Source organism: Pteropus medius, unplaced genomic scaffold (assembly GCF_902729225.1).
Source record: "Pteropus medius unplaced genomic scaffold, Ma_sr-lr_union100, whole genome shotgun sequence".
Classification (NCBI taxonomy): Eukaryota; Metazoa; Chordata; class Mammalia; order Chiroptera; family Pteropodidae; genus Pteropus; species Pteropus medius.
In genome coordinates this window covers 23841407-23867815 of record NW_024349803.1, presented here as the reverse complement: position 1 = coordinate 23867815, position 26409 = coordinate 23841407, and the positions used below count along the sequence as shown (strand labels likewise).

Here is a 26409-nt window from a genome sequence, read left to right as displayed (position 1 = left end):
GGCCTTCGCTTGGCTTCACGCTTTCTCTGTATGTCAGACGAGTTGACCGCCAGCAGTTCTAGAGTCCCAGCTCCAAATTAAACCATTCAGCAGGAGGAGATCGTGTCCTCACAGCTCCTGGTTTGGGTCATGTGACCCATCTGTCACCTAGTCGGTGCACATGGCCTTGACCCCAGCCCAGCGCTGTGCTCCCGACAGTCCCGAAAACAGCCGCGCCCAGCCCAGGAGGCAGCGGCCCTTGACCGTGAATCGCAGACGTGCGTGCGTGGTGACGTAGACCTCTCCGGCGCTGTTTCTAGACGCACGATCATCTAGACACGGGAGGCGCCTAATAAATACCTATGAGCGAGGGAGTCCAGCTCTTCGTCCCCCTTCGGGGACTGCTTGGTGTCACCTGTGTGCTTCATCGGGCACGACAGCGTGCTGCGGGGCTCGGGAGGGCGGAGGCGCGGGGTGGCACTCAGCCTTCCCGGCGCCCCGCACTCGAGCTCGCAGCCGCGGACGTGGAAGGGCGGGCGTTGCGGCGAGCAGGACGCGTGGCTCACGCCCGCACGTGGGGCGCTGTCGGCGCCAGGCCCGGCCGTGAGCGCCGCGTGTCTGCGACAGCCCCGTGCGATGTGGCGACTCTCGCTGCGCCATCACGTCACACGGGGAGCTGAGGTCCGGCACCTTACCCGCGGCCACGGAGCGCGTGAGCCCAGACCCCTCCGTTCCGGAGTTTATGTTCTTGACCAAAACACTGCATCGCTGGGATAAGAAAATGGCCAAATTTCACAAAAGGGCGGGCCCTCCAGCGCCGGGCTCCACCCACGTTTGGGTCACGCGGAGGAGGAATGAGTGGGCCCCGCGGTTCGATGAGGTGTCAGGAAGGGACTCGGTGTCCCCCTTCTGCAGCGTCCCCGGCTCCGACGTCTCTGTCGCCTGGAGTTCCAGCCTCGGCGGCCCCCCTCGGCTCACCCCTTTGCGAATGCAAGCGCTGGGTGCTGAGCCCGAGTCAGGCACTGAAATCTGAGAGGTGAGCGGGCGTGAGTTGGTATCTGCTTTGGCATCCTGCCGGCGCCCAGGAAAGGGGGCGGAACAGTTTTCCGGTGGGAGAACAAGAGCCTGTGAGACTCTGTGAGGACGAGCTGGGTCCCACGGCAGGAGTAGCAGCCACGCGCCGGGGACTTCCGCGCGACGGAAATGCCAGGATTAGGGACACAGGCCCGGAAACGCCGCTGGGAGAAACACTTCGCAGACCTTACAGTTAACAGAACTTTTCACATATCTCATTCTAGGAGATGCTCGTAATATCCCGCGGGATTAAAAAAATAGAAACCGACGGAGGCCAGCAGCGCCCTGAGGAACACTGGGACATTTCTTAGTGTCGCGACCTGGGGGGAGGGGCAGAGCTACGGGAGCCTCGTCGGTAGGGGACAGGGACGCTGCTGAATGCCCTGCTCAGGAGAAGGGAGTCTCTGGTCCCGAGTGTCAGAGCACCACGGTGGAGAAGCCCCGTCTCGAGGCCTAAGTGAGTAGTCCACCCGGGTCATCGGCGAGTCTCGGGTCAAGACTGGAAGCCAGGCCATGTGGCGTTACACAGTGTGACAGAGGTGACAGCTTTACGCGCTAGGGATCACAACAGTGTCGCTTTGAACAGTGCACGTTACTGATGGCCCGTTAGGCTTGCTCTGTCGTGTCTGAGATGCCCCAGGCCTACGACACCCCACAGAAGACGACGTCCTCTCAAAACAGATGCCATCGTCCTGTCTGAGCCACCCCTTCAGTGCCCAGCAAACTATTTCGTGACTGCTGTGAAGCCGTTTTTGTGATTATCGAGGTGATCAGGATGCAATTGCCACTCTCGCTGGGACGTCTGCTCTTGAGCTAACGGGGTGTCGGGCGGTCTTTACTGAGCAGCTGTCGTGTGCGCCTGTGTGTTCTGAATGAGCAGAGGGCCACCTTGCCTGTGTCTCGTTCATTGCTCTGGGATGGCTTAGTTCACTGGTATTCTGACTTCAGAAATGACAGTTGGGTGCCGGAGAGTCCGATTTAATTCCTATATTAAAAGAAAGTAAGTTCACAGAACATTGACCCATTTTCGCCCTACGTACAAATAACTAGATAAGAGGACACAGTTTTAAAGGTGAAAGAGACCCACGCCTAGTAAATGCCAGGGAATGTTCCAGAAACCTCGCCGACCTCTTCCCGTTAGCTCCGTTTCTCAGTGAGGAAGTCAAGCGCGCCACCTCCGGTCACACGGCTGGAGCGGACAGAACCAGAACTTGACGCCCGTCTTTGATCCAGGACCCTTCCGCGAGTGCTCTCGCCCTCACACCTTCTCGTCAGCCTGAGTCCTGGCCTGGGTCCAGGAAGGCCGTGACTTCTCCGTCCCCCGGCGCCTGCACGAAGCACGCGTACAGTGCCGTGACCCCGCGCCGCGGAGTCCTCACCTGGGCTCTCGGAATGCCTGGCCGCAAGTCCTGCCCCGCGCGCGAGGCCACGCCCGCCCCGCACACCTCCTTTCAGGTGTTTGTCACGGGCTCTTGAGGCCACCGTGACGTCCTGTGACATATCGTCGGATCCCTCGCCGGGTATTTGCTTACTGATTCACCCCATCGCCTCGCCGAGGCTCACAGGACATCCGCTGCCCGTCCTCCGATGGACCAGACCCAGCAGACGGAGTCGCAGACAAGCAGAGCCCCCGCCCTCAAGGAAGCTCGTGTCCCCGGCGAGGAGACAGTCAACAAGTCAGCAGAGCTGCTCGACGCGCTGGACAGGAAGACAGAGGACGGCAGGGACGAGGAGAACGGGGGCGTCGCGCGGATATGTGAGTCCGGCCAGGGCCGCGGGGAAAGCGGCTTCGAAGTCGCGGTCTTGGAGGCTGAGAGGGTGGCAGCTGCGTCCTGTCATCATGGCAGAACGGCCGGTAGAAAGGTGGGACGGGTATCAGATCCTCTGGGTGCTCGCAGAAGGCCCTGGGGTCAGCGTCCACGCACGGGCCGGAGAGGAGAGAGAAGTCGAGTCGGCCGCAGAGGCAAAGGCCGGATCCTTTAGGCCTTGTAGGTTCCAGGAGGAAATTATTCTGGGAGCAGCAGGGAGCCCTTTAAACCTGGGCAGCGATGCGGTCCGACTTGTATTTTAAAGCAACACCTGGCCACGGACGGGAGAATGTATTTGAGGAGCAAGAGCAGAGATAGGCAGACCATTGAAGGATGGTGTCGATGGCTTCGCGAGACAAAAGGAGCAGAAGAAATAGAAAGACGTGGGTGGCGTTGAAAGACGCGGCAGACATCGAGCAGACGCGGACCTTCGATGAGTATCCGTGGGCGTCTTTTATCTGAGCGACCTCTAAGGCAGGCGGACGTCTTAACTCATCTTCGCGTCTTTCTCCTCCGCCGTGGTCATGTCGAAAACAATGTTCCCGAGAGTCCTTCCCGGCCCCGCGTGTGTGTCCGTCCGAGAAAGCGTTACCGTCCCGACGGGTAGTAGACGTTTCTCCGTAATCGGACGGCCTGAAACGTGCTCTTCTGCCGGAGTCCTGCCGTGTTCTGGGAGATTTTAATTTTCCTAAGTTCAGTTCTTGCCTCTCATTACAAATGTAGTGTCTGACGTAGCACAGAAATCATGGTGCTTCCTAATAGTTTATCTAAGCCTCTCGTCAAGAAGGAAACGCTTTCCATGAGAATGAGCATGAGCTCCCACGTGGGAACTTGTCTTTTATTCCTCCTTAGCGGTTTTAGGGGATTGGTGACCCGCAACAAGCCTTCCCACTGCGTGACGTGGTGAGGGCTGCACAGAGAGCGGATGCTGCCAGCTGATGTTTCTAATAGTCACTCCACAGAATTCTGAGAGCGTTTTAGTGACAAAAGTAGGAAAAATACTAAGATCCACGTCCTAATGACATGGATGGTACGTAGACAGACATCCTCCATAAAGAGGAGACAGTCAAATGGCACAGCCATGATTCATGGTTGGAGGGATGACAGAAATGATTCCCAGGCAGTCGTATGAGATGAACTTGCCATTTGAGGTTTCTTTGCTTTGATTTCAGAATTACCATTTCTGAAGACGGGAGCCTCAGAATCGTCAACGTGACCAAATCGGACGCTGGGAGTTACACCTGCGTCGCCACGAACCATTTCGGAACGGCGAGCAGCACCGGGAACCTGGTCGTAAAAGGTAACGCGTCGCCCACATGCGCCCGTCAGCGTGCCTTCCTCTCTAGTAATGCAGTCCGTCGACGCGGCGCCCTTCAAATCCACATGAGCAGACATCGCCGCGCCGCTAAATTAATCCATCATGGCAAACGCGGCACGATGCATAATTCTTAGAGGGGCCTTGGTAATGAATGTGCTAGGAAGGCTATCTTACTTCGGGGTCATCCGGTACAGTTCTGAGACTCGAGCAGCCATCGTCTCTGTTACGGTGCTGTAACTAAGGCTATCTTCAGCCCTTTAATTAAATTTCTTTCAAGTCTCCGTAGATTAGAAATTCAAGTCTAGGAACACTGTGCTAACAGATTAAAAACCCACCACATTGCTATTTTTAGCAAACATTGTTTAAACAGTGACACTGGCGATTTTTAAAAGCGCTGCCCCCAGTGAGTCAGAGATCTCGATATAGATTATTCCACCAATAAAGGTCTTCGATCCCCTCTGCACTCTGCCGTAGCCACCCAGCCAGCCCTGTCAGCGTTAAGGAAATAAAATTTTCCACATCCCTTATCCTCGGTGCTTTATAGATATGACAGAAGGTCCCTCATGCTCTGAGCATCACACGTGACACGAATCTGTTCCAACACCAGGCGGATGGGACGCGTGCAGGCTGTGATTTTAATTTGCATTTTATGTGCATTTCTGTCACTTTATATCACGCCTAGTCATAGAGGTTTTGAGGCAAAGGGATCTTGGCGATGACGTGAGAGAGGAAGATGAAGTTCAGACTGTGACCTTCGCAAGGTCACCGTGAGCAGACGAGGGACGTTAGCCCCGGGACCCTCGCCCCGCACCCTCTTTCATTCTTTCTGCCATACCAGGAAGTATTTTTACTTATTTTCTCCGTAATAAATATAAATGGGTCACATCGCATTATCTCCTTCTTGGCCATTTAAAGCTCCCTCTGTGAAGCAAGATAGCCTGAGGCTAATCAAAATATCCAAAGAGAACATTGGCCTCAATTTTAATTTAAAGAAGAAAGTTAAAAATCACCGAATTACATATCTCAGAGTCATTGGAAGTCGGAAAAGTACTGGCATTTGGGAAGCCTTTTAACCATAAACATACGTGACTGAGCAGACGGAAAATGGGAAGCCCAACGGGAAGTAAATCTGTGTTTCGACCAGCCCCGAGTTCAGTCTTTAACCATCCCCTCGGCGCCATGGCACAGGTGTCCTCTGCTTCACAGGGTGGAGGGGGCGGGTTAGGTCACGTTGGGGAAACAATCCCAGCCGGGGGCTTTTGCCGGCGTGTGCTGCCTGGTGAGGGGCAGGACCAGCAGGGCCCAGGGGTTCAGAGCTGCCGCCCGTTTCAGAGCGTTAGTTGGGGACGGAGCTGCGAGAGAACCCTCGGCCTCCGTCGTGGGTGGAGGTCCAGGCACAGCGCCCCAGAGGCCTGGCTTCGAACCTCATTCCTCCCACTCGGAAGCACCGTAACCGTGGACAGACGGTCAGCCCGTGTGGGGAGGACGGCAGGGCGACTGGACGGGGCTGTGGCGGTGACAGAGGCCATCTGCGTGAAGTACTTTAGCACGGCGCCTGGCACTTTGGAAATATTAGTAGGTGTTGTTTGTATTTTAATAAAACGGCTACGCCTTAGTTCTAAGTCATACTGAGATGGGCGTGTGTGAAGTGTCCGCCCGACGACACATTAGGCCCATCAGCCAGGAGGAGCGAGCCCGCCGAGGAAGCATCTGCATGAGGGGGGCGTTGGACACTGACCGTGCGCGCGGTGCCCAGGCCGGTCAGCATTGCCGACAAGTGGGGGCTTCCACACGCAGAAACGGCTGCGTCCCGTGGTCGAGTGTCACCCCTCATAGCCGTGACTCCTTCGGCTCTCAGGATAGTCGACGGAGAGGGGAGTCTTGTTCCCATCCGAGGTCGTGCCCCGCAGGCCAGCCCCCGCACGAAGCCCCTGGCCACCAGCCCTGCCGCTCCCCAGGCTCGTCCGGTGCCGGGTCGGACGTGGCGCCGTCGCCCGCTTTCTTGGGTAGATGGAAGTGTTGCAGAGTAGTAACTTCTACCTATTTTAGGAAACTAAACGCTTGATTTTTTTTTGCCTTCTAGTAAAATGTAAACAGTGATTCCCCAAGGATGGTATAAGAGACCGTTTGAGGCAGTTCTTAGTAAACTATGTTTTGGAGGATTTTCTTAGTCGTTATTTGCCTTTTTCAGTGTGCATTAGGAAAATACTGGTTTTCCATTTATAGCAAGGATAAAAAACAATCTTTCAAAATGTGTTTACGTCAGGAAGGGAGTCACTGCAGAGGAAAGTCCGAGGTTCGCACTGTCACGAGAGAGTACGTGGAAACCACGGAGATGGCGTGCGCAGATCGGGGACCGTGACTTAGCAGCAGCTCCCGGCGAGTTTCGGTGGGCTCCGGGGACTTAGAGGGACGTGGGACAGGGTCAGTTCACCGCTGCCTGTGCTGTGAGGCCTTTGCCGAGGCACGCGGGGACACTTTAAAATGGAAACTCCCTGACACGTGGGCAGAGGGCAGCACTGGGCAGGAGGAGCAGGTGGCTGCACAGAGAGGAGGGCAGAGGTGTGCAGGTGCGAGCTGCGACGTGCGGCGTCCCCGCCTGGCAGCCGGGCAGAACTCAAAGCGGACTTCTGTCTGGTCCTCGGCCGCAGCCGGCGTCTCCCCGGAGGCTCTCTGATTCTTACGTCATCCTCTAGATGCAGTGGGGGAACGAGGAAGAAACACGAGCTTGATCTGGTCGGCGCGTTCGCCGGCGTGAACAGCCACGTCCCTGTGGGTGGGCCAGGAGGTGTCAGAGAGGACACGCGTCCCCCAGTGCTTGCTTCTCACTCCCGTCCGCGTGAAGGGACATGCGTGTGTGTGCACACGGGCCACCAGGTCCCGGAGAGGGGCGTTCACATAAACAGAGGAACGCAGCTTAGGGACCTGCCCCGTCAAGCCCAGGCAGGCAGAGCTCACACACGATCGAACAGTTTAACCCGAAACGCGACCGGACGCCGCGTGTCCGTTCAGCCGTGACACCTGCTGAGGGACTGAGGTGTCAGGGTGCTCCCTAACCTGAGAGGCCCTGGCACCCAGGGTTAATATGCCACCGCGGAGCTCAGACAACAGAACACGCCTTCTCCGCCTTTGTCACGATAATCCTATCGTTAACTCCACTTTTAAAATCCAATTCTCTTCCTCCCCACCCCCACCCCCATGTTACAGAGAGAAGCTGAAGAGAGTGTCAAACGCAGGTCAGTAAGTAGAGGAGAGAGAGGGACGGGGCGAGCCCGTGACGCCAGGTGCACGAGGTTTGAGGTCAGTCTCCGCCGGGCGGACGTCAGATGGGCAGGTGTCCAGGTGTCCGCGAGCGAGCAGCTTCCTGTATGCAGAGCTCTGACAGGTGCCCACGGGGCCCTTGGCCACCGTCCCATCATCCAACTTTCTACATGTTCCCGATTTTCTCTTTCGAGCCAGTTATAGTGTATTTGGGGTTTGGCCTTGCGGTTTTAATTTGAAGCAAGAACAGTCCTCAAGTCAGACTCCTGAATCCTAACACAAAGCATCGTATTTGACCTTTAGACAAAGATGCGTCCCGCTCTTGCTGACCCCTTCCTGTCTCCACGCCGCGTCAAAGGCGTGCCTTTCCTCGTGACACGGCGTCTTCGCTGGACAGGTCTCGTTCGAGAGAGATTTTTAGGTGGCAGTCCTAGAGAAGGGACACTTAGAGTGTTGGTCCTGGGTGTGCTTTAGCCAGATAGCACCTCCGCTCCTAGTGAACACCTCCTGGGCTCAAAATGAGATGCAAGAGACATCATCAGGCTGTCACCATAGCTACCATGCTGAGCTATGTCCGACATGACCTCGACTGACTCTGTGGCTCGTGGTTCCAGCAACCCTGTTCTACCCCAAAGGACTCGGTACCTGCCACCGGGCAAAGGAAAGCTCACTGGGGTGCTTAGTAGGACTGCAGGTCCCCACGCTAATAAATCCACATCTCTCGTGATGAGGCCTGAAAAACGTACATCTGTAATGAAAAGCCTCGTTGGTCCTCATACACAGCGGAGCTTGGAAACACTCCAGTTTCAGGGGTGGCCAAACTGTGACCAAATTCCAGAGGGCCGCCTGTTTTCGTGTGGCCCAGGAGCTGAAAGTTTTATGAGATTCGCACTTCGGCGTCCATACGTAAAGTGTTGATGGGACACGGCCACGTCGTTGCTTCACGTGACATGTGGAGCAGGGCTGAATAGTCGTGATGAGAGACCACAGACGCCACACGTCCTCAGCTCTGCCTCTTGATCGGCAGAGCCTGGAAGACTCACTATTCAGCTCTTTCCAGAAAAATACTTATTTCTTCTTTCGTCTCATAGTTTTTCCCACCCCCATGAGACGTAGCCTCGCCGGGCCGTGCACAGCTTCCATGGTGCCTCGTGCAGACCTTCCGTGCGGGAATTCCCACCTTCTCGAGTCTGACGTCGAGCTGGGGTGAGTAGGGGGGCCTCTTCCCCAGGCCCCCAGCCTCACCTCAGTGTCACAGGGTTGCCCTCAGCACATGGGCACTAGCTGAAAATTCAGAGGAACGCAGTTGGATCATTGGGAGAGGAGACAAGTAACCTGGCAGACGTGAAAACCGTGCAGTTGGTTCGATTCTCCAGAATCTGGCGAGGCCTCGTGCTGTCGGAACCAGAGCTGTTGGGCCAGGGAGAGCCCTAGAGCACAAAATACAACCATAGGGGTTTCCCAAAACGCCGGTCACTCCCTAACGGCCCACTGTCACCGGCCTCAGTCGGCTGCTCTGTCCCACACTGAGCTTACACACCCCTCAGGCTGCAGCTGCTTCTTTTACAAATATATAAATATACATATTTATAATATACATATATAAATATACATAAATATACCTATTTATATATTTGTATAAATATATAAAGTACGATTAATTTTTTTTGAAGTTGTCCTGTATACAAATTTTACCCTGATTTCATCTGGATAGAAACATATTTTTTTATTGTTGTTCTTTTGTTTGTTTAAATTACTTATTTACATTTGGTACGCAGAAATACTTTTTTTTTAGTCCTACTTTATTTTAATTTTTATTTTTCAATTAGAGACGCATTCCATATCATTTTATATTAGTTTCAGGTGTATAGTACAGTAGTTAGGCATTTATATAATTTACAGAGAGATCCCTTGATTCGTCTAGTACCCACCTGGCACCACACATGACTATTACCACCTCATTAACTAAGGTCCCTGTGTTGTGCTTCGCATCCCTGTAACTGTTTCGCAACTTCCAGTTGGTACTTCTGAATCCCTTCCCCTCTCCCCCCAGCCCCTCGCCCCTCTCCCATCTGGCGAGTGCCGGTTTGTTCTCTCTATCTATGAGCCTATTTCCATTTAGCTCGTCCATTTATTTTGTTCTCGAGATTCCGCATAGACGTGAGATCATGTGGTATTTGTCTTTCTCTGTCTGACTTGTGACAGAATTTTATAATGAGGAAAAAAATCGTACTTTCACTGTCTTCGATAGAAAAAAGTTCTCTGTGGAATTGAACTACGACCACAGATCTGCCTAACGAGAAGTGATTTTGTATACTTACTCTCTAATCCTGCAAAGGGACGACAATCTGTGGCCGACTGAACACTGAAGTGTTTTCTTGGTAGCCAGAAGTCGTGCTCCGTGTCCATTCCATCAACGGTTTCTTTCTGCTTAGAAAGGAAGATGCCGTCAAACACGCGCACACACACACACACACACACACACACACACACACACACAGAAAGGAAAACTTCTCACCAGCGCCAGAGAGTGTCTGCAGCACCATTCCAGGTACTACCTAAAATTCTTCCAGTTTTAACTGGTCGACAGGGAGAAATGCCAGCCGTCCCCTGCACGGCATAAGCAGCACAATAATGCGGAGTCTTTTCAACTGGAACTTTTTTTTTGAAAATGCATTGGAAGCCGTCCGCATCCTCTGCGTAGAATTATTCAAGGCTATCTGCGTGTTTGACTGAGGATCAATCAGACATCAGTAACCAGCAGCGACATTTGGCTGTTAACTCCCAAGAACTTTTCACATTGGGCGCTTTTATCAGAATACATTTCAACCTAATTAGATGTCTTCCACTGGAACCAATTATTTCTGGGCAATAATTAAAGGTCTTTCTAACAGGATTAAAGCAAATTCTGACCCATGGCATCTAGGGTAGGAAGGAAAAGTTTGTTGTTAGAAGGGCTAAATGCTAATGACGATAGGTCCCCTGGCAGAGAGACAGTGGCCAGACCACATCCACACCAGACGCTCCCAGACCTGCAAAGACCCACCCCAGTGGAGCTGGCGACGAGCAACTGAACAGGCGGATCTAAGGAGGAGGAAGGTGATTGCGCCTCTCGCTCCTCCTGTGTTCACGGAGCATGAGATAACCTAGAACGCTCTTTGCACCAAGACGGCCGGCCGAGATCTTGTTGAAACAACGTAATTATCTCCCCTGACATTCACGTGTGCCCGATAAGGGCTGTATAGATTTAGCAAATCGTTTGCCGTTAGCAATTTCAATCACAGATAAAATGACTCCTTCTTCATCTAATCGTCTCTGTAAGGGAGCTTCCCGCCCTTCGTAACATCGAGATTTAAGTTTATTGAGACTGCCGCGTACCCCGACTCCTTCCTGGCCATCCCTTCTCCACCCTTGGTGTCCAGAGAAGACGCGGTCCCTTAACCGCTGCATCTCTCTCCGCCAGCTCGGTCCTTTCTTGCTTTTGATGTAAAAGACACACAAATAAGCTTTGGGAATAATGTCAACCTGACTAGTAAACGGGGAAAGGCACCTGTGTGATTCGATTCTTTTTATGAATAAGACGGGCAAATGATCGACGCCTGACAAAATCTTTGGTTGGTGGGATACAAAGAAGATGGTGGAAAACATGTAAAATTGGGAAAGCGCCGTTTCTGTGGACCAGCAATTCCCTTTTTGGGTGTTCACCCTGGAGGACATGACACATGTGCTGAGGTGAGCTCGCGTAGCTGTCCGTTATGCTGTTGTTCGTAATGACGAAAAGCGCACAAGCAAATTAAAGAAGAATACACATGGCATGATTTCATATGTGCGCGTAAGGCGATTTAATGTAACGTTAGAAATGGAAAAATAATACCTTATAATGTTAAAACATAAAAACACACACTCAAGCGCTAACTCATGATGGCATATGTGAGGGAGGGGTCTGGAGTGAGGTTATGTGATAGGACTTCAGCCGTCTGTATTGGTAATATTTTATGTAGGTCATTTTTTGAGGTATATTCAGAGGGAGAAGAGGTTAGAAGTGTATGAAAAAAACATTAAAGACTGTTCATTGTAGAAGTAGGAATATAAGTATTGGTACTTTTTTTTTTTTGTAGTTTTATATATCTGCTATCTCAAATTTAAAGGTCACGATTCTTCTACGTGGTCAGATACCATAGTCAAGATCATCTGGCCAGTGGATCTGATTTTCTGCCTCTCTCCCAGATGTCGAAGGGTAGATAAAAACCTTATTACTAGTGATATTTAACCCATTTAATCCCAATACTTTCTTTTAAGGAAAACGCTCTACTGTACAATGAAATAAATGCTTTATTTCCTAACGAATGCTTATCGATCAGAATCAACAAAACAAAGAAACGAGAGAAAGCAAACAGAATATGACTCCTTGGCCTCGTTAATCGCGAAGCACATAATTACTTTCTCTTCCGGCAATTCAAAGAGACTCGTGTTGTACTGATTCGGTTTAATTGAACTTATTACCACAAGCAGATAATAAGAGTTATATTGAAGACATCCATCTGGCTGGCGCTGAAAACCTCCCACATTTCATTCTTCACGCTGTCGTCGGCCATACTGATGGCTTCGTTTCAGCTGTTTTACAGTCAGTGTGATTTAGCTATTAATGTGATAAAATCCGTACGAGAGAGGAAGTCGAAATTAAAAAGCATAGATCTCGGACCTACCTCTGCTCCCACTTCTGGACACGTTGCCGGCATTATTAAAGTTATATATTTTTCAAAGACATAAATAAAAATCCGCCTCTTTCTCACCTTTTCAGGCTGTGTCGGTCATGTGACATCGGGCCACCCTCCCCGCCCGCCCCCCAAAGGAAATGTGGTTTATGTCGAGCTTTTCGGTTCACAGGGATGTTTAAAGATCAGTGGAGCTCGTTTTCACCTATGGGGCGTTTGCTTTTTTCATCGGTTCTGAAGCTGAGGTGGGTTTTAGATGGCTAGTTATGTAATAATAGGCAGAGAGGGAAGTAAATTGAGGCACGTCTGTCTTCTGTTCCCGAGTATCGGAACTTCCTGTGGTTTGAGAAAGACGCTTCATCATGCAGTGGGGTTCATGTGACGTGTGTTCTCAGAAGTGGGGCGGGGGGGTGTCTTCGTGTGTCTCGGTCTGCTTTTAAATTATCCATCTTTTTATTTTAGAGGTAGAGCCAACACTTGGTTCTACTTCTGTAAAGGATGCTTTGGTCTGTCACAAACGCTGAGCCAGAAAGGAGATGTGTCAGAGTAATTCGTGAGTGACCCTCACTTTCCTTTCTTGGCATTGGTTTTCCGTGCCAGAGGCAGGATGGGTACGTCCCCCCTCCACCCCTCCACCCCACCCCGGGCCATGATTGAATTTCTCTGGCTGTCATAGGCAATCAAATCTAAGAAAAGCGGCCAAAAGACTGTGGGCCTTGAGGTCAGATACAGAATCGGGCCAAGATGAAAGCGAGTTAATTAACATCTCCATCATCTCCCTCTGACTTACCCTAGTATGATTCATTTCTAAAAGGTTAAAATGGTTGTCTCTTTTATGCAACCGTTGGAAGAGCCCAAAGTGGGTGACGGATGTGGGCGAGGGAACGTGAGCGGAACGCTCCGGGCACCCAGGCCCCTCACGTGGCCTCCCAGCAGTGATCAGTGTGCGGAAGCGTGAGAGGCATTACACGCCTGCTTTGAAACTGTCCTAAACTAGAAAACATGTCGCCGTCATCAGGCGAACGGTGCCCCGTCCCCTCTCTCTAGAACTTGTTGTAAATGTAGGTAGAGCTCGGGTTCTACCAAAGTGTCCCACTAGACGTGCCTCCTCTTCCGGGGAGGCTTTCATAAGCCACGCCCCCGTCTCTCCTGACATGGCCAACACGTGTCTGTCTCCGTTGGCTTTGCCTTCAGCCTAAGCAGAGAGCATCTGGCCACCATGCTATTTGCACTCATGCTTCTCAATGGGTAAGACGACGGAAATCAAATTACAGAGGCCAGGACAGGTGATGTGGGGACACTCCGGTACAGTCCAACGATGAGAGAACAGTCCAAAGATGCAGAAGACGTGGCCACCCCCTCCCTCTGGACACCATGGTCCGTGGACTCAAGCAGCAGAGTCGCCCAGGTGCCTTTTAACACATGTGCATTCCTGGTCCCTCCCCTGGACGCGGACACACACCTCGGGGGTCGAGGCCCAGGAATTTCCATGGCTAACACGTTTCCCCGAGGAAAGCCTGCACACAGCCGAGGTCGAAAACTCAGGGGCCCACAGCCCGGGACTGGGCGCCCATTGGCAAAGAAACAGAGCCAGCACAGGGCGGGCGCAGAGGGAGCAGTGAGCAAGCAACGAACGGGGGAAAGACAGACCTGGGAGCCGAGAGACGAAGCAGAGGGCACCAGGGCGAAACGCTAAAGGGAACCTGGGCAGAAGGAGTTTATCTGACGGCCCCAGCACAGCCAGTTCAGAGCTCGGAGGAAGGGCGGGGAGGGCGGGGGTGAGACGGAGCAGCCAGAGAGGAGGCCACCGGAGCCCGCCCCGCACTCCAGGGACCGTGGGCGACACAGAGGCTAATGTGCGATTCTCTCTATAATGGAAAGAAAGGAGAGTGCAAGAGAGTCCGTCAGCGGCACCTTCGCATCTCGCCGCCGAGTTCGGGGGCAATCGCACACCTTCTAAGGGCGTTTAGAACAAAGAGCGGTTATCACCAGTAGAGGATTTTTTAAAAATATTTTTAAATATGGGACAATCCATGACATTTGTAGAAATATTAGGAGGGAAAAATGATCATCTAATTCAGAGAGATCCATACAAATATTTTTTTCTTTTCTTTAGGATTCCATCTGGGCGTTCATATATGTGTGTGTGTGGGGGGGTATCCGTGTGTGTTTATTTGAAATCTGTATCTACCTGTCTTTAAATATGCAAATAGTATTCTCGTCACAGAAGCATCATACCGTACACACTGTTTCATAACTTCTTTTTTCATTAGTATCTTTCCGCCGGCGTAGATTTTTGAGCAAGAAATGAGGACTGGCCTTTCCTTCTTTCTCCTGCAAGTCGAAATAGCATCGGCAAGACTTTTAGAGAAAAATCTCTTGCAATACCAATGTGGGCGAGAGACGGAGGAGCCGGAGGGTGGTTTGGAGGGTCGGTGACAGCGTCTCACCTGCCGAGTGTTGATTGGGAGGTCGGTGTCGTCTTGGAAGGGAGGGCCCAGGCCGTCCCTCTGCCCCCTTTCCGCCCCCTTTTCCTGTTACGATTTCTCATCAGTGACACCGATGTCACTGATAGCACACTGGGTAGATTTTCTGATCACAGGAATCATTCCCGAATGGATGAAATGACAGAATCAGAGTTCGAAATGACCTTGAAAAGATAATCGTGTGAACCCAATATAACAAGATTAATCTTAATAGTGGTGAATGTAAAGATTTGCACTTGGCCCCAAAATTCAGGATGAGGGAATCGAAGCTTAGGGTCAGGCGGTGTGTTAGGTCTCAGTTGACGGGAAGATCACCGATGCGTCAACAATACTCATGCTTTAAAAAAGAAAATTAAACCTGTAACTTAACAGAGCGCCTACTGTAGCACCGACGAAAACACCGCTCGGGGAGGCTCGTGTTCTTATGTTCGGACTGACAGGAGAATTTAAAATCGGCCCGGAGGACAACAACGGGGTGAGACCGGAAGTTCAGCTGGAGAAACTGAGGCTGGTTAAGCCTAAGAAGAGGATTCGCAGAAGGCGTGGCGGGAGGAACTGTCCGTGTCTTTCCGCATTTCAGAGCTTTTAGACTCCCTGACGTCAAGGGCAGAACCGGCATAGCTGGGCGTGAGCGGAGGAGCAGAGGGTATTATTTATGTTCAATCGAAGGAGAAAGTTACAAATACTTAGACCATGCAGAAGGCGAAGCGCTGGTCCTTCTATCATTGATGCTGCTTAGTTGCAGATAGTCCAGATGGGCTATCTACACCGGGGAGGCGCTCTGGAGAGAGTCCAGCGTCAGAGGGGCGTGTGCGGTGTGGGTGGCCCGTAGGGGCATTTTCCGGTCATTTTAGCATCTTCAGAGCCAACGCCAGTGACTGGTAAATGCTGAGCCCTGAGAACCGCTCAGCACTGAAATGTTATTCTTTGATCTTTGGCTTTGAAAACTTATTTCTGCCCCTGTGTTGTTCTGCCCCCGAGCAAAGCATGCCTTGGGTTGAATTCTGTCACGTGGACTTTATTTTCTTATTGCAGTCCTGCGCATTTTCCCTCCCAGCATGAATGTATCTATAATCGGCAGTGCAGAGTGGGTTGGAAAGGTTATTCTGCTAATTATGAGCAATATGTTCTTAAAATAGAGTCCGAAGAAGAGTCTCTTTTCCATTTCATCATATGTTGGAATTGGAGGGAATCCGATAAACAATACCTTTGTTCGTAGCCTGAGTGTTAAACCCTTGAGAGGCAAGTCGAGGTCATCGGGCAGATAGCCATCCTCGAATGACAGCTTCGTCACGGATACAGCTGAGAGAAGAGACTATGCAGTGGCCTGCAGCAAGAGTGGGCCCTGCGAGGCTGACCTCCACGCCAGGTAGACCAGACCCCGGCCACCATGCAGCCTCAGGGCTCACGACCAAACTTACAGGGTCGAGCCCGGGTGTGTCCTTCCTCACACCCCCCAGGAGAAAGATTGGCCCCGAGCCAGGACTTCATCATGGTTTTTTTTCTCAAAATCACCACTGGGTTGAGCAGGAGAAAGCAAGGGGGGAGGGAGCAGAGACGTGTCGGGTAGTGTCGGGAGGGTTCAGATGTCACCTGCCGCCCAGAAGATGCAGCCGATGACTTGAAGCTGCTTGGTTTGGCTGTGAGCGTGTTTAAAACCTCGAACCGGAATGATGCTTTTAGATGAGTGGGGGGGAGGCGTGGCATCTCGGTTGAGCCCAAACCTCATCACCCCTATTGTCTCACCTCCCTGAACCCCACAGGGACGACCCCGCCAGGCTCTCCGTAAGCATCTGACACGCAGTAATACGTGGGTCCCATCACTCTGTGAAATAGGCCGGCCTTTTGATCATTTCCAGTGATTAAATTATCGAGTAGATGCGCACTGACCGTGATGGGGATGTGAGAAGGAGAAGGAGACCCAAAACGGGAATCTTCCGGATCCCTCCGCACGTCATTCCGCACCTGACCTCTGTGGAGTGTCACTCCCATGTCTGTGCCAGAGATCAGCCGTCCGTGGGAAGGGAAACTCACTGATCTGCGTGGACGTGGTCTTCCCGGGAGCAGCCAGTGGTTAATTGGGACGAGAAATCACAAGTCATTATCTTTGAGAAATCTGAAGCAATTTGAGGCAGGTTGTCACCTCTGACCAGGAAACAAATTAGTCCTGTCTTTAAAAAGACTCTGCCTTCTTCAGCCGCTGCCTGGAGGGTCCTGTCATCTGCCTCGGAAACGGGGCGGAGTGTGGATTAACGGCACTAACATAGCGGTCATGGAATGGCCGCAAACCGACCGACTCACTTTAATGGATATTTCCAATTGATTTGACTGATGTGTTTGCATGATGAAATTTGTGCTGAGCTTCAGCTCTGGAAAAGAAGAGTGCCATCTTCCAGCTGAAATCATTGCTGTGCCAGTCCGTTTGGGGAAACTGTATGAAGGAGAAGCCATAAATTACAGACGTACAGCTCTTTCCCTGGCTAACTCATCTCCACGGACTCCCTGCCAGCCTGGGTGGGATCATAGCTCAGCTGGAGGAAGAGGAGAGGAGAGGGAAGGGAGGGAGGAGGGAGGGGAGGGAGGAGGGAGACCAGAATAAAACAGTAGACAACACGCTGTGTTACAAAGGTTGCAAAGAGTAAAAACTTGAGGAGATATAACCTACTTTTTCTCAATTTTGTGAATACGGCAGTGATTCGGTCCATGGAAAAACTAGGAAGCTGAGGCCTTGCCCATCGGGCCCTGGGCCCGGCTCCGTTACCTGCCAATCGGGTGATGCTAGGTGGACCCAATCGCTGCAGATTCCGGGTTCCTCACCTGTAAAGTGATGAGCTTTGAACAGAGAGAGCTCAGGCCTCTCCCAGTTCTAAAGTTCTGTGGTTCGATAAAGAACTTCGTTGGAATAAAGCAGGGAAGCCCTCTCATTGCCAATTTCTGCTGCAACAACAGCGCAGTCTATCTGGAGGTTTCTCACTCAGGCCTCCCGAGAGAATGAGATGAAGTGTCTCGCGTGCTAGAGAGTTGCGTGACACGACCATTTATGTCACTGGAGTTCAGATGCAGACACCGAAGAAAGGAAAAAGCCACAGCGTCCGTGGCGTGGGGAGTTTTGCCTGCGCGTCGATCTCGGAGGGGTCACGAGACGAGGACGTGAAGGGGCCCCGGGCTCAGGTTGTCTCAGTCTTCACGTACCTCTTAAAATGTGAGCATCTCATCACACCGAACAGGCCCCCGGTGTTTGATGACGTGCTGATCCTTCCCCCCAGTGTTTGATGACACGTCGATCCTTCTACACAATATGGCGCCAGACACGAGCCAGCCACTTCAGAGGGCATGCGGCCAAGGAAAGCCGGAGTGAGGCACGCTCCCCCTTTACACCAGATCGATTCCGAGGCAGGGCCTCCCTGTGGGATTTTTAAGGGCAGTTTTCAGTGCATTGAACTTTTGTTTTCCGCACTGACTTTAAAACTGAGCCCCGTGTAGATAGATCAGAAAGCAAGGAAAACTTGCACGCGAATGTTCAAAGCAGCGTGATTCATAACAGCGCAAAGTGGAACCAAGCCAGTGCCCGCCAGCTGATGAATGGATAGACCAAGCGTGATCTGGCCACACAGTGGAATCCTAGTCACCCATAAAAAAGAATGGAATATTGATACGCGCTACCGATACGTGCATGAACCTGAAAAATATGATGCTAAGTGAAAGAACCCAGAAACAAAAAGCCATATATTATGTAATTGTATTTCCAAGCAATGTCTAGAACAGGCACATGCATAATAGAAACAAAGTGCGTTAGCTGTCGCCAGTGGTGGGGGAGGGGAGAACCGGGATTTCTGTTGGCAGTCATGGCACGGGATGGAGTTAGGTAGTGCTCATGGTGGCACACACAAAAAAAATCCCGGAATTATATACTTTTAAAGGGTGAATTTTATGTTATGTGAATTATATCTCAATTTAAAAGGGAAAAATAGGTAATGAGCTGTCGCACGCACCAAAAAAATAAAAGGAAGGAAGAAGGAAAAGGAAGTAAATTTCCCAGCTGTGACCTCCTGGGATGAGGCACCCCCAGAGCTTGAGAAGCTGGTGGGGATCCCCAGCTTTGCCACTCCTGGTAACCGAGGTGTATCTCCCAGCCCCGCTGGCGCTGATGGCAGCCGGGCGCTCCACTCCCACGGGACCCCGTCACTGCAGACGCCTCCACAGACTCCGAGCCCCTCCCTCCCCAGCCCTGTGACACTGTGACAGATATCAGCGCCAGGTAACTGGGCGGAGACGTTCTCTCTGTTCTGGTCCGTCCATTCTCTTCCCTCCCAGCACCTGGCAGAGAGAAGGACGCAGGGTTTGCAACAGACAAATCGGGTTGAAATCCCAGCATTCTCGCTTACAGTTCAAAGTGACAAGTTCAAAGTGAACTTGTAAAATGGGTAGAACAGGACCTACTGCATGGGATGTTCGGGAAGACTAAATTAGAACGTGTATTTAAATTAATTAGCACCTAGCAGCACACGAATGATCATTCCCTCCTTTCTCTGCCGCTCACGGCACCCGGCCAAACGGCCGTATCCTTCCATAAACATCTCGCTGCGCCGGTGCGCGCTTGGCCTCGCGAACAAAGCCCTTCTCGCGTGCTGGCTCCACCCTTTCCTCCCGGCTCCCGCACTTTCTCCCGAGCTCTTTCCTTCATGGGGTCCCATCATGGGGTCCCGGCCGTTCAGTCATCCCGGGTTTTGACCCTGGGAGGGTATCCGATGACCGTCTTGATACTCCTTCCGCGTCTCTCTGTGTAACTGCGTCGTTGCACCTGTTATGTTTTTAGGAGACTCTATCTGACTCCCACTTGATCATCATTCTTTTTGGAATCTCTAACGACAAGCCTAAAGTTCAGTAAGATTCGCTAGTTCCGTGAGAAGTGAGGTACGGTTCATTTTCCTGGTGAAGAAGTCACTCCCAGCTGATTGACAGATGACGATGACGGGCCCACATTTTCCCTTGGACATCTGTAACTATTTCTGTATTGTTTTAGTTAAATAATAAATATCCGTAGACCTGTGATCAACTTAAGAAGTAGGATATTGCTGGAAACTCACATCTGCGTCTGTCCGCCCGTCCTGCCTCATCCCCTGCCGACAGCCCGGCCACTTTCCTGTGTGAGCATGTTGACAGGCTTTAATGTCCTTCAGATTCATGCCCACTGAATACTGTGGACACATTTCACCGATGGTTTGTAAAACACTATAGCTGGGTTGTTTTCTGTGTCATCCGCCATTACGATTTTATTCCCATCGAGGAAGAGATGAACCAGTAGCCACAGGGAAATCATCTGGCCACTTTTCATGACACAGGACACACACCATCCTGACCGAGTGAGGGAGACATAAAACGTATCACGTTCTCCATCGACAGAGGAGGAAATGGGCTCAGAAAGGCAAAGTGACACGTTGCAGGTCAGAACCCAACCTCCAAACTCAAGGTCTGATGCTATTTCCATCACACTCCGCTCTCCCTGAGACGTTGAGTCCGATGAGCCCACGATGGAAACAAAGACAGCGCCTCCCTCGTAGAGATGTGCAGGGAATCCGGTGAGATAATGCTTTCAAGCGCCCGGTACGGTCCACGTGGTGAACATAGGCATCAGGCGTCATTATTACTGTCATTTTTGCATGGATTGGTCATTTGGTATTGGCCTCTCATCAAACCTGTGAAATCCTGCTAAGCCACCTGGAGCGGTGGCCGGGGCACAGGGCTGAACAGACCGCCGGGAGCCCATCACGGTCTCAGGCTCTGGAAGGCTTACACCCTGCCAGTCACACTGGCCGAGGCACGCCTTACTGCTGGGGTACCTGGGAGGGGGTGCCGCAACTGGGCTTAAACGACCCCGACTTTAACCTATGTCCTTTCTCAGCCCAAGTGACCTTGATGAAAATGTATCATCTCTCTGGACCTTGGTTTCCTTATCTATAAAGAGAGGTACTTCTGTTTCCCTTACTTATGTATTTATGTGCCTTCCATTGTTTTCGGCTTTTTGCCGGTGGGCTGTGATAATGTAAATACCTCCAGAAATAAGGGGTGTGTGTGTGTGTGTGCACGCGCGCGTGCACGCATCTGCCCATGTATGTTTGCCTTTACGATTCATATTATTATATTCAGATCGTTACTGTAATAGTATGAAATATTTGGATAAGTTCTCTCTCTATTATAAAATCCTCCTCCTTCCACCCTACTCCCTGACTTCATCGCGTGACTGACTCCTCACCCTTCAGATGGTCTTCGGAAGTCTTCTCTGCCCATCTGGTTGGCGGGTCCCTCTTATTCTGTACCATAGCACACGGTTCGCTTCCTGAATATCGCTGTCACCATTTAGCGTGGCTTCTTTGTTTGCTTCTGGTGCATCCATCCTCCGTCACCCTCGCTAGAAGGCAAGCATACGGGGCTGGGAAGAGCTGACCTACCCTGCAGTCGTTAGCACATGCCTTGCACATATTAGGCGCCCTGTAACTATTGAATGAATGAATGAATGAATGAATGAATGAATGAACGAACGAACGAGTGACTAGGCAACATAACCAGGTCTCCTTTCCAGCATATTAGAATCATCTTATTCTTGCAGCCAGTTCATAAATTGGCTCAATGGCAAGGCCCCTTTGAGATTCTTGAACGGCGTGGAACCACCTCTTCTAGCCCTTTCTGTCTGTGAAGGACACCGGAAAGGGGAGATTCTTGGTCAAGCCGAGGCCCAGGAGCCCGAGCCCCACCCCACCCCACAACGTGGCCGCCCCACAGGCTCAGCAAATTCGTGTGATTAAAGCAGCGGCTGCGCAGGTTAGTAAGTGGCACACCAGGGGGCATTAGAAGCCCTGGGCGGGGCTCGGTGACAGGGGCAGGCTTTGGTGTCTGGTCTCATGCACCAGCTCCAGCCCTCTGACCTGTGGGCCTGGGACACACAGGCCGTGACCCGGACAGACTCGTCTTATTTTCCTCCTCTATGAAACAGCAAGTCCTGCCGGTGGTGAGCGTAGAACTCTCTCTGCAAAGCACCCACAGCCCCCGGCACCGAGCAGCTGCCTCGAAGGATGTCAGTGTCCCCCCGCCCTGGGCCCCTTCGCCTCCCGTCTCCTCCGCTGCCGCTCGCCCAAGCGCGGTGTCCCCAAGCGGGGTGTCAACTCTGCCCCTGACCGTGGCTCCCAGCAGCACTGGGGGCTGAGAGGTCAGTCGCTCTCCTCTCTGAGAAAGTCAGTCGTGACTGGAGACCCGCTTCTTCTATCTATGCCATTTACTCTTGTGCGTGGATGATAAAACCCGCAAATCGGTGTTCTCTGCAGGCAAAACTCTTCCGACCACAGAGCGCCTCGCTTATGCCAGGCCTTTGACAAACAAGCCCCGCCTGCCCCGAACCCTGTTTTTCGAGGGACGGCGGTGCAGGCAGCCGGAGTCTGTGATTGATCTCTGAGTGACTTGTACTTTATCAAGGGGCTGATATGATTTCCCGTGTATCTGATTAACCTTCTCTGTAAGCTCGCTATCATTTCTGTGATGCCAGCGGATTATTCTGGACTTGAAAGATGGATATCAGCTCCTTTTAATCAATAGCCTACAAAAGGTGTCACCTGGCTCTGCCCGTGGTTGGTTATCTATGATGCCTGAGCGGAAGGGTGCTGTCATTTGTCGAATAACCTGATTTAATTTAAAGCACCTAGGAAGTGCAGTTGCCTTTATTTTGAAAACAGTATAGAGAACAATACGTCAAGTCAGGTAAATACACGCTCGTTTTCCGTTAGAAAGAGAGTAAGAGGCACAGGACGGGCTCGGCGACGAGCTGGCATGGAGAGGGAAGTGGGGGTGCAGTGCGTGTGAGGCGGCACCCCAGCGTGGGAGCGCTGATGAAGTGTCGCCAGGCCCTTGACTAATTTTCCGTCCTCACTGGAGCGAGCAGGGTGCCGTGGACAGACAGAGCGGCAGAGGAGAGCCAGGGCCGCCCCGGGCCAGCGAGGGGCCACTCCCAGGGACGCCATCAGGACGGCCGGGGCTGGCGACGCGCTGTGCCCTCCCCTGGGTTCTCGGAGCACATGAATAGGACGTAAATTAGCCATCGCTCGTTACTCAGCCGTGCGGCCAACGCCAGGCTCCATATTCGAGATGACAGCTCCTGCGAGGCGGGGAGGGCCCTCAATTCTCAGGGGGGCCGGTCTTCCCGCAGGTCCGGACAGCATCCCGTCTTTTCGGGTGCCCCTGCCCACCCTGTGCTCTCTCATTGCCCATCCCCCTAATGTGAATACACCGTAATTCTGGCTAGAGTATCAGCCCACGGCCACCTGACCGTGACGATGCGGCGCTGTTTCTCAGCGGTCAGTGGGGCAGTCACGAGCACTATTTTTTCTCTTTTGGGCCCGTCTTTCTGATTTCCCTACTATCTTTTGTTTGTTTATATTGTTTCTGTATATAGTTTTACAGCGTTTTGCAGAGTTTCTACTCACATGAACTCAACATGTGAATCGGGGGGACTGAGCCGCTTCCTCGGGGCGCCTCGGGGTTTTGTTCGTTTTTGGCCGTTCCTAGCGAAAGAATATTCTGCCTCCTGCTCGGGGACAGACCTCTCCCTGCGGAGCCCTAGAAGCCAGATCAAGGACGGGAGCTGGAAGTCTCAGCATTTGCGCTGTAAACGTCCGCGGAATCCCTGCCGCCCTCGGCTGAGCCCCGTGTCCCTAGGCCCGTCCCCGCCCTCCACGACCTGCTCAGAGAGCGAGACACCGGCACACGTGCGGGGCGAGGACAGTGGGCGCCGGGCCGCGTGGTACACGAGAGCGCGTCTGGGGACTCACCCGAGTCTGAAACACTCAGCCCGTGCGCCCCCGCCTCCGCCTTCAGGGGGACCCGATGCCACCAGTTCCCGAATCTGGGGGGTACTGTAACGAGAGGAAGCCAGCCTGCCGCTCTGTCTCCGCGTCGCCAGCTCGGGACTCGGGGCTTCCTGTCTGCTCGCCGTCCACTCGCGTCCCGGCGCCCCCGGTTTTAGCGGTTATGCCTCCCAGGCTCCAACGAACGAATCCCTGCTCCACTATTTGAAGAGGCTCAGAGACTTCCCAGAATCCTAACAGTGTTGTTATAAAGAGGAAATGAGATAATTTCTGGAAGGAAGCCAGCACAGCGCTTGATACATAATCATAGTGATTATTTCTGTTGCTTTTTTATTATTCTGTTCTTGTAAAATCAGCTCAGTATGTAAATTATTTTTGACCAGCTCTCTATAGGCCAAGTAGCAGAGAAGGGGGAGGCCCTGTGAAATTGACACCTGTGTCATTTATCTGATTTATCCAGGTCCTGCTTGCCACTGTTCATAGGTTATTTGTAGAAACATGATCATTTCGACTGAGCTTATCACAAAGAGGGACTGTGTGTGGGACACCCGGCCGCTGACACAGTGGAGACTCTAAATCCATGCTTGGCACCGTGCGAAGACCCCTCTGCACTAGAATCCCAACCTTTTGACGACAGATCAATACGACTGATCAATCCACTGAGGAATGGGTTGGGCATCGGAGGTTCAGGACGCCACCTCCCCACACGTGCCTGGTGTACGCGGTCCGGCAGTGCGCCACGGCCCAACCCCGTGAGGCGAGCAATCCCACAGCATGTGTGGCGATTCGCGCCCAAGTCCTGAAAGTCACTCTTAGTCCTTGTATGATTTCTGACCCCCAAAGAATTATCAAAGGGAAGACGAGAGGGGAAACGAAGTTTTAAAAAGATGGCGTGTTTTAAAGCCAAAGACGGCACTCGGCTAAGCTTTGCTCAGACCTTTCATGTCCCTCAATAAAGCATATTTTGGGCCATGCCCCATAAACTACTCAAATAATCCATTAAGAAAGCTGTAGAAATCAGCATGGCACACTATCAGTGAGCTGGTTTAGTTATTCGCCGGTTATTAATCTTCTCAGCTCGGGGTCACATTGTCCTGTCTTCAGCATTTTTCACAGTGCCTGTTGATGTCCAGAGAGCTAATGGAGGTCCTGGGATGTGGACACAACAAGCATGATAATCTCTTGACTTGGTGTCACTCTGAGGACCGTCTTCAAACTTGGCGCATTGCCCTGGCAAGTGACCAAGAATGCACCTGTGCTGTTTCTCTGGGTGTTTGTACACTGTTCTGGCAGAGCGATGTCTGTGTTCTGTGATAATTTCCTTATGATCCTTTCGCCAGCGGAAAATAATTGGGAGCATCTGTTAGCATCTTCGGTAGCTGTCAATTTCGTTTCCTCTTCGGCTTCTCTATAAAGTTGAGGCAGGTTTCGTCGTTCCTCAGAGAACCACAGTATTTCTTTGGAGACCTCTTTGTATATTTTTCTCAAACTAAACTTTGCTCTCTGCTCCCCAAGCCCTGCGTTTTTCTTAGAAAGTTCCCGCAGTGGCCGCGCAGGGACCCAGACGCAGATGAGCTCAGTGGTGACATTGGTGACGATGATGACCGATTTGTATCGAGACTTCAAATGCTCGAGTCATGTGACATGGAGCTGCGGGACTATTACAAGTCAAGAAACAAGTTAACCGACTGACGAGACTGGTGAGCTGCCCGTAACCAGTGAGCTAGCAAGGGGTAGAGCCAGAATTTGCATCCAGATATTTCTGGCCGCTCAGCTCTGTTTCTGAACCACTTCCGGTCTGAAAGAGCAGCTTTCTACCCCCAGAATATGCTCCGTTTTGCTACCAAAGTCTGCACAACACCTTTCAGTTCGGACCTATCTTCACACCGGAGAGTGGGAGGCTCTTTCTGCTTAGAATTTCCGTGAGAAAGTGTCGGCCGGTGCCGGGGAGAGCCCTGTCGGCCTCGTCGAGACGTGGGCATCGCTCCGAATGGAATGAGGAGTGATACCCTCTCTGTCCTGCGAGATTCTTAGGAACGGCTGCTGATTGAGCATGTTACATAGCACGTGCCGGTCTCAAAACTTTCCGTTACTTTACTCCTTAAATCCCGTTTCTTCTAGCTCCTTCTTACACCCCGACTGCTGCAAGCTCCCCTGGTTCCAATACGTCGCATCACATTCCATCAGGATAAAAAGAGAATTAGGCAAAACTCATTTAGACCTAAACCCTGGCAGCCACCCAAACGCCTCCTTCCCGATGAGCTGAAGTGAGCAGTGAAATCGGTAACTTCCAGGGCTTTGCAGTCAAGCAGACCTGGGGTTGAATACCTGTTTGTCCCTCTAGTTACGGCTGTGGCCCTGGGGATGCTCTGAGCCTCCTTAGGGGAGCCTCAGGTTCATTGTCTATTAAGAGGCGATCATGACCCCCGTGTCACAGAGCGGCGAAGTCTCACTGCTGGCGGTTCATTCGCGCCCCGGCCACTCACCCGGTTGCGTCGCTGCCACACCGTGTCTAAGGGACACGTGCTGAACAGAGACGCGGCCTCCGCCCCAGCAACGCTGCGCGTTAGCGAGGGCACAGCCGCGGGTCTTCGTCCAGAGCCTGGCCCATGGCAAACACAGAACACACGAAAGCCACGACGACGATGATGATAGTGAGCAGTGATGGTGACGGTGGCTGTCACGGTCTCGTCACCGTTTCGCCACGATCTGAAATGGAAATCCCAGCCCGCGGGAACTGGGCCTCCATAGGAAATGCACGTGCTGTATTTTTTTCTTTGCTCTCTATGCAAATGACCTACCAGATAAGCACAAAACGGGAGGGAAACGTTTAATAAGCAGGTGACACGGCCACCTGGACGAACACACGGCAGCGGTCGCTCTTGGTTGGAATAACGAAGCTAAACGTTTCCACTG

At 52.0% G+C, this 26409-nt stretch overlaps 1 protein-coding gene across 1 annotated transcript in view; it reads left to right on the top strand.

Annotated features, from left to right (window-relative positions):
* CNTN4 (contactin 4) overlaps positions 1 to 26409 on the top strand; it is a 741173-nt gene that overhangs the window by 665931 nt on the left and 48833 nt on the right. Inside the window, exon 14 of the mRNA XM_039837970.1 lies at positions 4034 to 4161. Coding sequence (XP_039693904.1) covers positions 4034 to 4161 — 128 coding nt within the window. The remainder of the gene's footprint in view (positions 1 to 4033; positions 4162 to 26409) is intronic.